Source organism: Pristiophorus japonicus, chromosome 4, assembly GCF_044704955.1.
Source record: "Pristiophorus japonicus isolate sPriJap1 chromosome 4, sPriJap1.hap1, whole genome shotgun sequence".
NCBI lineage: Eukaryota > Metazoa > Chordata > Chondrichthyes > Pristiophoridae > Pristiophorus > Pristiophorus japonicus.
The window spans coordinates 71,595,112-71,607,293 of record NC_091980.1 but is presented as its reverse complement, the minus strand read 5'-3'; the positions used below and the strand labels follow the sequence as shown (position 1 = coordinate 71,607,293).

The following is a 12,182-nucleotide window of genomic DNA, read 5'->3' as shown; positions in this document are numbered from 1 at the left end:
TATGATGGAATACTCTCCACTTGCCTGAATGACTGCAGCTCCAACAACATTCAAGAAGCTCACACCATCCAGGACAAAGCAGCCCACTTGATTGGCACCCCATCCACCACCTTAAACATTAACTCCCTCCACCACCGGCGCACCGTTGCTCCATGTGTACCATTTACAAGATGCACTGCAGCAACTTGCCACGGCTTCTTCAGCAGCACCTCCCAAACCCACAATCTCTACCACCTAGAAGGACCAGGGCAGCAGGCACATGGAAACACCACCACCTCCAAATTCCCCTCGAAGTCACACACCATCCTGATTTTGAAGTGTATCGCTGTTCCTTCATCGTTGCTGGGTCAAAATCCTGGAACTCCTTCCCTAACAGCACTGTGGGAGTACCTTCAGCACAAGGACTGCAGCGGTTCAAGAAAGTGGCTCACCACCACCTTCTCAAGGGCAATTAGGGATGGGCAATAAATGCTGGCCTTGTCAGCAACGCCAACATCCCATGAATTAGTTTTTAAAAAATTGATGTGGGAAAGGTGGGACCTACGTTAGTTGTTTGTCCCACCAATCACTATCACTTGAAAATATTTTACCTGCTAAACCATGAAGTGAAACACATTGCAAGTCTGATTGACAAGTAGAATTTCAACAAGTGTCTATGTGTCTATGAATTACACTACCAGCGGTTGCAGGATTATTGTCTCACTCGGGATCATTGTCTCACTCGGAATCATTATTTTGCTCTGTTGACCCCCCACCTCCCATCACCCCCAACCCCCACGATCTCCCCCCGACTGCTGTGATCTCCCACCTTGATCTCTACGATCTCACTCTGCAATCTTTGCCCCCCGTCCCCTACTAACCTCACACAATGAATCCAATTATATTGTGGTTAAGGCTTCCAAAATATTCCCCTACGTTTAGGTTACCATCTTATTCTACCTCATTACTCAGAATCAGGTCAAGTAGTACTTCCTTCCTTGTTGGGCAGCAGCATATTGACTGAGGAAACAGTCCTAAACATCCTGTAAAAAAAAAAAAGCCCCCCCTTTTTTCTCACCGCAATTATTCTCTCTTCTCCAGTCTATTTTTGGACCATTGCAGCTGAGACTAATGCTAAACTCAGCCTAAATCCACACATACACATTTTCCTGCAGGGATCAGTGGATAGCAATCAAGAGCTGCAATCTTGCCTGATTATTTTTCCCCTTTCATACCCAAAGAGCACAGAGACTATTGCATTCTCCTCAGCATAGGAATCAAAGAAAGAAAATAAAGACTTGCATTTATATACCGTGTTTCATGACCGTAGGCTGCCCCAAACCACTTTGCAACCAATGAAGTACTTTTGAGGTGTAGTTACAGTTATGATATAGGAAATGCAGAAGCCAATTGGCACACAGCAAGCTCCCACATATAACAATGTGATAATGACCAGATAATTTGTTTTAATGGTGTTGGTTGAGGGATAAATATTGTCCAGGACACCTCCTCTGCTCTTCTTCGAAATAGTACTACAGGATCTTTTATGTCCACCTGAGAGGGCAGATGGGGCTTTGGTTTAATGTCTCATCTGAAAGAGACCACCACCAACAGTGCAGCACTCCCTCAGTACTGCACTGAAGTATCAGACTAGATTTTTGTGCTCAAGTCCCTGGAGTGGGATTTGAACCCACAACCTTCTGACCCAGAGGCAAGTGTGCTACCCACTGAGCCATGGCTGATACAAACCTACAGCTTTCTCGTCTATATCACTTTGTTGCACATCATAAGGTACATGCACCCACTTTTATTAATATTGTGATATAGGAACTTATGGTGGCTCAATTATTTTCTAATATTTGATTGGTAAAATGGAAATAAGTTGATTGTTTTGGTCAAAGTTAATTCATATGAGAGATGAAAATCACATTCGATCATCATTTCTCCAAAGTTATGTTCACATTTCTGACATTTTTAAAACTTTTATTATTTTAGCTGAAAAATAAGTTCAAGAAGCAGATCCCCGAGGGTGCTGAAGCCACAAATGTGCTTGTAGGCGAAGTAGACTTTTTGGATAAGCCCTTTGTTGCCTTTGTCCGATTACAGCAGGCTATAATCCTAGGGGCTCTTACAGAGGTTGCACTGCCAACCAGGTAAGGCTATTGTATTTTATGGGTTTGTCTAGAATTAATTTCAGCTTCATGTATTGTTGCGAAGATTATTTTAATCACTAATTAAATCATCCTTTTCCACTGGCTTACATTGGCATATTGGGCCCAAGATTCCGGTTCTGGCGAAAACGGCGCACCTCCGAGACTTACGTGACCTGCCTGGGCTCAAAGGTGCGCTGGAATCATCTTCAGCAATTCTCCGGTCCTCCTAGAGCGTGGTGTGGCGCAGCGTAGTCTCCCTGGGGCGGAGCAAGCCGATCGCAGCCTGCAGGGGGGCGGGGCTAGACATCAGCCTTCTTGTCAGTGCCGGCAGCGTTGCGCAGGCACGTTGGAGCATGCGCACCTGCGCAATGGCTCCGGGGGGGGGGGGAGCATGGCAACAGGGATGGAGGGGGAGCGTGGCAACAGGGATGGAGGAGCGTGGGTTGGGGGGCACTCGAAATGATCGAAGGGCCGGAGGAGAGAGAGCAGGGGTGCCTCCTTCTAGTCTCTCCTCCCCCCCCCCTCCACACACACCCCCCCACACACAAACCGTCCCACTCCCCCACACACACACCCCCTCCCACACACCCACACACACATCCCCTCCCACACCCCCACACACACAGCCCACCCCCACACACTGCCCCCCACAAACACACACCATCCCCCCACCCCTCACTGTCAGATACAGAGAGAGAGAGACACTAGAGAGAGAGACACACTGACAGAGACACCTTCCCTTCACATAAAGGCAGGACTTCTATTTTTTATTGATTGATTGCTTATTACTTTGGTCTTGGTGCTTTAGGTGCAGGGTTCCTTCTATTTTTTATTAATTAATTGTTTATTACTTTTTGTGCTTCATTTAGTGCTTGGCGCTTTAAATGTACTGTTTTGTTTAGCGCTTAGTGCTTTAAATGTACTTTGCTTCTTTAATGTTGTTGTGAAAGTGTTTATGGAAAATCCTCTAACTTTCCTTCCCCTCCCCCGTTGTGATGTTGATGTGTCCTTTGTGTTTAATGCTTCCCACCTGCCATCTCTGGCTGTGCCTGCACTAAACTTAACTCTAGGTAAGGTTTTTCAGAACTTACAAAAGTGGACACTTACTCCATTCTAAGTTAGTTTGTAGTAAGTTTTCACTGCCGAAACTTGCAAAACAGGCCTGAGTGGCTGGACACACCCACTTTTGAAAAAAAAGTACCTTACCTAAAGGCAACCTAAACTAACTCACTAGAACTGGAGCAAACTAATATCCGAGAATTGCAATTTCTAACATACTCCAAACTAAACTAGTTGCTCTAAAAAAACTAGGAGCAACTCCACCCGAAACTTGGGCCCATAGTTCTGTGGATGTTTTCCGTATCTTCTCGAATGGTGTTCTCTGAGCGAGAATCTGAACAGTGGTTGTTGCAAGGCTATTTGAATATGGGGGACCACCATAGTTCAGCCCGCTCCTGTTGCCATCCATTGTCTGCAGATGGCCACCTTTTAGCAGCAATTCATTGGATTATAATTTGGAGTCATTTCCCCACTCCTTGCACAGGGACACTACGGCTAATTTTAGTACCTCATTACAGCTCCAGTCCAAATCCATTTTGGAACTGAACTGTATCTTTCTGTATGACTCAGTATGATACCATACCCACTGTAGCTCAAGTGTTCTTTTAATGCAGATTTACCAAGTATTAGTCATTTTGACTTTCATTAATTTTGCATGGACCTACTCTTAATTGCGGACGGATGCCCCAACCAACAAAAAAAAATCCGAATGTATCTGGTGGTCAATCTCCAACGAACACTTTAGGTCCCAAGCCTAGCTGCACAGCCCAGCACAGAGGCCCACGCATCCCAGGAGCATAAGCGCTTCCTGGGATCACGTGGGCCTAGACCACCAATCACAATGTAGTATTCTCATTGATAGTAATGGGGGCTCCGAGCTCTCTCAAATCAAATAAAACATAAATTAAAAAAACACTCCACTCTTTTTTTAATTAATAGAAATTGCATTAAATTAAATGTTTTTGAGAAAAATGTATTTTTTTGAAATTTTTTGAAATCTGTTTTAATAGTGCCTTATGCCTGCTTTTACCAGGTGTAAGAGTTTGAAGGATATTTGCTGGGCAAGAGATGGGCAAATAGCCCAATTCCCCGCCCGCGAAAGCCCTTCTCCCAGGAATGCACGCGATCTGTCAGAAGAAATTTTGATAGATCGCAAGTGTCTGGTTCAGGCACATGTCGCACATCATACGCACTCGAAGAGGCCAGAATTTCAGGGCCAATGTTCCACCTCAGTAACTTCCCGGACAGGAATAAGGAGCAGTACTCTGCTCACTCTTTACTGGGATAGAACTTGATTTTTATTGTACTACAAATTCTGAGAATCCAGCACTGCCACAGGTACAATGAACCAAATGATTCCCTTCTCTGCTATTTTTTTATGTGATTCATACATTTAACACTGGAGTATATTATAAATTACTTTTGTTCGATTCTAATATGTTTCTCAGCTGATTTAAAAAAAGGTCAATTTTGTGAGGCCCTGGATACGCAGGCAACATGTCTCCGATTTTCTGATGCATGCTGGCTATGTTCAAGGCGACATTGGGCCTCACAAGATTTACCCTAAAACAAAAGAATATTGATCCATACTCTACACAGAAATAGTGTATCTTTTTCTTTCTCTTTCAGGTTTCTGTTCATTCTTCTGGGGCCAAAAGCTAAGGCAATGGCTTATCATCAGATTGGGAGAGCTGTTGCAACTCTGCTTACAGATGAGGCAAGTAGATGATAACCTGTTAACCATACAAAAATGTGACCATGTGCAAGCTGCAATGGCATTTGTAACTTAATGTCACTTCAATAAAAACATAAAAGACAATGGATAATCGAGTGCAGAACCTTCAAGTTTTTGTATTTTGCCTCATTCAGGGTTGTTGGCACAAAATATGAGAAAATTCTTTTTCCTGTGAAATGTATAATTTCCTCTCTTTGTTTGCTGTGCAGACAACTTGTTGCTACACATCCTCCTTCAGCTGCTTGCATAAACTTAAGTGCAAATCTCTGCAAGACTCCTGTGATTATACAGCTCAGTTTACCCAGTGCTTGATGTCAGGCATCCATTTTTCCCCTGGTCCTAGGATAGAATTTTTTTGATACCTGTAATACTCCCTTCTCTTCAAGTATCTTCTTCATGTCTGAGGTTAGACAGCCATGTTCACAATCCTGCTCCCATCTCTGATTGATATTCCAGCACAGCACCTTTTTTCAAACAATCTTCTTTTCTTAATCTTTAGCCTTTTGTTTTCACCTGCATGATCATCTTGGCGATAGCATGCATACAATGAGAGCCACGACAGAACCAGGGCTCTCATAGAGAAGACCATCAAGCTTATCAAGCAAAGGTTCCAATGCCTCAACAAATCTGGGGGCATCTTCAATATAGCCCGGAATGAGTGTCAAGATTTGCCATTGTGTGCTGCATGCTGCACAACTTTGTCTTGGAAGAGGGTAAGCCTTGAAGCCACAAGAGCAGGAAGAAGTTGAGCAGGAACAGGAAGAAGGGGATCAGGAACCTATAGCTGCAGAGGATGAGGAAGGCCCAGCAGTGCTGCCTGCTGCAAGAGCTTTCAGACAGCAACTATTGATGAGAGGTTCTCTTGAATGTTCCCTCTTCCCTCCCCAATGCACCAACAGGCCCTCCATCCACCTAACCCTGTGAGTGCTGAGACGTCAGGTAATGCGGGGCTAAGCAGAGATTGACAAGTGATATGTGTTGGGAGTTTCACATTAGTAGGCTTTGTCATTGTTTTCTGCATTGCAGCGAGGTCCTTTGAGCAATGCTTCTGGTGCAATTTCTCTGCCACTGTTGTCACGAAGCTAGCCGGGATATTTTCGTGCCAGTGGGTGGAAGGCTGAGGTCCCTCCTCCTGCTTACATCCCTTCCTGTATCTCTTCCAGTATTTCAGTTGTGTACAGAATGAAGCTGATTGCAGTCACAGTGCAGCTCACCTTTAATAGGTTGCCTTTAACTTATGCCACTGATGTACAATTTTCCACGTCCCACTGTTAGGTGAGCTGCCGATATATAACTGAGTAGCATTGGCAACCCGCTTATTTCTTGCGAAGCATGCACGGGGACCAATTAGCACGGCCCCAAAGACTACACCGACAATTTTGTTCGATTACTATTTTAGGCTGCCCTGTCTTCAGGAAATGAATGGCAATGTTCTGTGATACTGGAGTCGCAACTGGAGGGCAATTAAGCAGGGTGCGGGAACCCTAACTTGGGTAAGAATCTGAATCTGCTAGGTTTCTGCTCCCCCCCGCTCCTCCATTACGCTATATTGAGGAGCGAGGTGCTTCTGCCTGTCCTATTACATTCAAAAACTTCCAGGACACATCTTGGATTGAGGGCATCCAGGAATTTTATCCAAAGTGCCTCTGATAGGCCTAGCAGGATCTATGTCTGCTAAGCGTAGGCTTAGGTCCCGTTCTGGCCCTTAATAAGACCCTATCAAAATAAAACATTTCCTGCAGGGAATCAGAACAATGAAGACATTTTTCTTGGGTCCGATCCAGGCCTTGGGTGTTCCTTCTTGGAGTGACAAGGATCCACTCCAAATTCCACCTCTTTCCACCTCTTGAAAAAAGAAGGCTGAGGGATGATCTAATAGAGGTCTTTAAAATTATGAAATGTTTTAATAGAGTGGATACAGAGAGAATGTTTCCACATGTGGGGAAGAGCATAACTAGAGGCCTTTAATATAAGATAGTCACCAAGAAATCCAACAGGGAATTCAGAAGAAACATCTTTAGCCAAAGAGTGGTGAGAATGTGGAACTCGCTACCACAGGGAGTGATTGAAGTGAATAGTAACGATGCATTTAAGGTGAGGCTGGACAAGCATATAAGGGAGAAGGGAATAGAGGGTTATGCTGATAGATTTAGATGAGGAAAGATGGGAGGAGGCTCAAGTGGAACATAAACAGCAAAATTCTAAAAGGACAAAGGGTGTTAAAAAAACAAGCCTGAAGGTTTTGTGTCTTAATGCAAGGAGTATCCGTAATAAGGTGGATGAATTAACTGTGCAAATAGATGTTAACAAATATGATGTGATTGGGATTACAGAGACGTGGCTGAAGGATGATCAGGGAACTCAACATCCAGGGGTATTCAACATTCAGGAAGGATAGAATAAAAGGAAAAGGAGGTGGGGTAGCATTGTTGGTTAAGGAGGAGATTAATACAATAGTTAGGAAGGTCATTAGCTTGGATGATGTGGAATCTATATGGGTAGAGCTGCAGAACACCAAAGGGCAAAAAACGTTAGTGGGAGTTGTGTACAGACATCCAAACAATAGTAGTGATGTTGGGGAGGGCATCAAACAGGAAATTAGGGATGCATGCAATAAAGGTGCAGCAGTTATAATGGGTGACTTTAATATGCACATAGATTGGGCTAACCAAACTGGAAGCAATACGGTGGAGGAGGATTTCCTGGAGTGCATAAGGGATGGTTTTCTAGACCAATATGTCGAGGAACCAACTAGGGGGGAGGCCATCTTAGACTGGGTGTTGTGTAATGAGAGAGGATTAATTAGCAATCTCGTTGTGCGAGGCCCCTTGGGGAAGAGTGACCATAATATGGTGGAATTCTGCATTAGGATGGAGAATGAAACAATTAATTCAGAGACCATGGTCCAGAACTAAGAGAAGGCTAACTTTGAAGGTATGAGGCGTGAATTGGCTAGGATAGATTGGCGAATGATACTTAAGGGGTTGACTGTGGATGGGCAACGGCAGACATTTAGAGACCGCATGGATGAACTACAACAATTGTACATTCCTGTCTGGCATAAAAATAAAAAAGGGAAGGTGGCTCAACCGTGGCTATCAAGGGAAATCAGGGATAGTATTAAAGCCAAGGAAGTGGCATACAAATTGGCCAGAAATAGCAGCGAACCTGGGGACTGGGAGAAATTTAGAACTCAGCAGAGGGGGACAAAGGCTTTGATTAGGGCAGGGAAAATGGAGTACGAGAAGAAGCTTGCAGGGAACATTAAGACGGATTGCAAAAGTTTCTATAGATATGTAAAGAGAAAAAGGTTAGTAAAGACAAATGTAGGTCTCCTGCAGTCAGAATCAGGGGAAGTCATAACGGGGAACAAAGAAATGGCGGACCAATTGAACAAGTACTTTGGTTCGGTGTTCACTAAGGAGGACACAAACAACTTTCCGGGTCAGAGCGTCTAGTAGGGAGGAGGAACTGAGGGAAATCCTTATTAGTCGGGAAATTGTGTTGGGGAAATTGATGGGATTGAAGGCCGATAAATCCCCAGGGCCTGATGGACTGCATCCCAGAGTACTTAAGGAGGTGGCCTTGGAAATAGCGGATGCATTGACAGTCATTTTCCAACATTCCATTGACTCTGGATCAGTTCCTATCGAGTGGAGGGTAGCCAATGTAACCCCACTTTTTAAAAAAGGAGGGAGAGAGAAAACAGGGAATTATAGACCGGTCAGCCTGACATCGGTAGTGGGGAAAATCAATTATTAAGGATGTCATAGCAGCGCATTTGGAAAGAGGTGACATGTTAGGTCCAAGTCAGCATGGATTTGTGAAAGGGAAATCATGCTTGACAAATCTTCTGGAATTTTTTGAGGATGTTTCCAGTAGAGTGGACAAGGGAGAACCAGTTGATATTTGGACTTTCAGAAGGCTTTCGACAAGATCCCACACAAGAGATTAATGTGTAAAGTTAAAGCACATGGGATTGGGGGTAGTGTGCTGACATGGATTGAGAACTGGTTGTCAGACAGGAAGCAAAGAGTAGGAGTAAATGGGTACTTTTCAGAATGGCAGGCAGTGACTAGTGGGGTACCGCAAGGTTCTGTGCTGGGGCCCCAGCTGTTTACACTGTACATTAATGATTTAGACGAGGGGATTAAATGTAGTATCTCCAAATTTGCGGATGACACTAAGTTGGGTGGCAGTGTGAGCTGCGAGGAGGATGCTATGAGGCTGCAGAGTGACTTGGATAGGTTAGGTGAGTGGGCAAATGCATGGCAGATGAAGTATAATGTGGATAAATGTGAGGTTATCCACTTTGGTGGTAAAAACAGAGAGACAGACTATTATCTGAATGGTGACAGATTAGGAAAAGAGGAGGTACATCAGTCATTGAAGGTTGGCATGCAGGTACAGCAGGTGGTTAAGAAAGCCAATGGCATGTTGGCCTTAATAGCGAGGGGATTTGAGTAAAGGGGCAGGGAGGTGTTGCTACAGTTGTACAGGGCCTTGGTGAGGCCACACCTGGAGTATTGTGTACAGTTTTGGTCTCCTAACCTGAGGAAGGACATTCTTGCTATTGAGGGAGTGCAGCGAAGGTTCACCAGACTGATTCCCGGGATGGCGGGACTGACATATCAAGAAAGACTGGATCAACTGGGCTTGTATTCACTGGAGTTCAGAAGAATGAGAGGGGACCTCATAGAAACGTTTAAAATTCTCTGGGTTTAGACAGGTTAGATGCAGGAAGAATGTTCCCAATGTTGGGGAAGTCCAGAACAAGGGGTAACAGTCTAAGGATAAGGGGTAAGCCATTTAGGACCGAGATGAGGAGAAACTTCTTCACCCAGAGAGTGGTGAATCTATGGAATTCTCTACCACAGAAAGTTGTTGAGGCCAATTCACTAAATATATTCAAAAAGGAGTTAGATGAAGTCCTTACTACTAAGGGGATCAAGGGGTATGGCGAGAAAGCAGGAATGGGGTACTGAAGTTGCATAATCAGCCATGAACTCATTGAATGGCGGTGCAGGCTAGAAGGGCCGAATGGCCTACTCCTGCACCTATTTTCTATGTTTCTATGTTTCTATGTTTCTAAACGCCGGCATGGACTGGTAGGGCCGAATGGCCTGTTTCTGTGTCGTATATATTATGTAATATGTAATGCTCAGATAGGGGTGCATTATTCAAATACCCTTATCTCTGGGACAAGGCTTAACGGCAGATCACAGCGGTGGGTGGAAGAATCGCCACACCACACTTTCACCCCCTTGAGCTGTTTTGTGGAACTTATATCTCACTTCTGCCCTATTGCTTACCACATAAGTGTGGTATCGAATCATAATGAAAGCTAAAATTATATTGACCCAGATTTTGCCGGAGCAGGGCATCTCGTGGTGTGCCCCATTACTTAGGGGCTGTTAATTACCAGCCCTAACTTTCTGTGGCGTGTTTAATGGGCAATTAATGTGCAAATGCAGCAACTTCATGAAACTCGTGTGAAGGTTGAGGCCAAGCTGCTGTGTATGTGAGGCTAACTGCGGAGCGGCGCAAATCTTCCAGAAAATTGCGATTCACAATTCCAAGGGGCAGCTCTTCATCGCCACAAGTTGCTGGATGATTTACACACTAATAACAGCGTGCGCATTAAACTCTCAATTATCTTGGCAGCAAATTCTGTGCCAGCATTTTTCGATTTAGTCACATAAGATTTACCACTGAATTGTACTTCCGGAATAGAATTTTACATAAGCCACACAAACATCTTTTAATCTTTAAATTTATATTTCTTTTACACTAGGTCTTGAGCAAATAATCTAAAAGAGCTGTATTTATGGTTGGCATTTACTTTTTAAATACTTACTCATTCCTTTAATTAGCTGGTTAAATAATATGTAAGAACTCTTTTGCAGTTATTCCATATTGTGGCATTCAAGGCAAAAGTGAGAGAAGACCTACTAGCTGGAATTGATGAGTTCCTTGATGAGGTAACTGTGCTCCCTCCAGGGAGGTGGGATCCCACTTTACGGATCGCACCGCCAAAGATTCTTCCATCAATACACAAGCGGTAAGTGCTGAGTCAATTGATTATTGTTTTTTCATATTTTGTCCTCCACTTACAATATATTAAATCCACCAACAATAAATTAAATCCTGGGTGCTAAGAGGCTGAAGGGTGACTTGGACAGGTTAGTTGACTGGGCAAATGCATGGCAGATGCAGTATAATGTGGATAAATGTGAGGTTATCCACTTTGGTGGCAAAAACAAGAAGGCAAAATATTATCTGAATGGTGGAAGATTAGGAAAAGGGGAGGTGCAACGAGACCTGAGTGTCATGGTTCATCAGCCATTGAAAGATGGCATGCAGGTACAGCAGGCAGTGAAGAAGGCAAATGGCATGTTGGCCTTCATAGCTAGGGGATTTGTGTATAGGAGCAGGGAGGTCTTATTGCAGTTGTACAGGGCCTTGGTGAGGCCTCACCTGGAATATTGTGTTCAGTTTTGGTCTCCTAATCTGAGGAAGGATGTTTTTACTATTGAGGGAGTGCAGCGAAGGTTCACCAGACCGATTCCAGGGATGGCAGGACTGACATATGAGCAGAGACTGGATCGACTGGGCTTGTATTCACTGGAATTTAGAAAGATGAGAGGGGATCTCATAGAAACATATAAAATTCTGACGTGACTGGACAGGTTAGATGCAGAAAAAATGTTCCCGATATTGGGGAAGTCCAGAACCAGGGGACACAATTTAAGGATAAGGGGTAAGCCATTTAGAACCGAGATGAGGAGAAACTTCTTCACTCAGAGAGTGGTTAACCTGTGGAATTCTCTACTGCAGAAATTGTTGATGCCAGTTCATTGGATATATTCAAGAAGGAGTTAGATAAAGCTCTTATGGCTAAAGGGGTATGGAAAGAAAGCAGGAAAGGAGCACTGAGGTGAATGATCAGCCATGATCATATTGAATGGTGTTGCAGGCTCGAAGGGCCAAATGGCCTACTCCTGCACCTATTTTCTATGTTTCTATGAGGGCAGTGCCTTGCAGGGTTATCTGGAGCCAAGTGGCAAGAATCCTAACACCCAACATGTCTGTTTGATGAGTTAGGCCGGCTGATCAACAATCAACACATATGAGGAAAAAAGTAGATAACATGTGTATTCCCTGAATGGTGGTGCACCTAATTTCGATGTTTCGATGTTTCAAAACACACTTACCACCACTTACTTCTTTGTCTGAAAAAGAAATTGGAATATTAA

General features: G+C 44.0%; 1 protein-coding gene across 1 annotated transcript in view; it reads left to right on the top strand.

Annotated features, from left to right (window-relative positions):
* LOC139262455 (electrogenic sodium bicarbonate cotransporter 1-like) overlaps positions 1 to 12,182 on the top strand; it is a 152,336-nt gene that overhangs the window by 34,598 nt on the left and 105,556 nt on the right. The window contains exons 5-7 of the mRNA XM_070877641.1: positions 1,975 to 2,132; positions 4,821 to 4,908; positions 10,833 to 10,987. Coding sequence (XP_070733742.1) covers positions 1,975 to 2,132; positions 4,821 to 4,908; positions 10,833 to 10,987 — 401 coding nt within the window. The remainder of the gene's footprint in view (positions 1 to 1,974; positions 2,133 to 4,820; positions 4,909 to 10,832; positions 10,988 to 12,182) is intronic.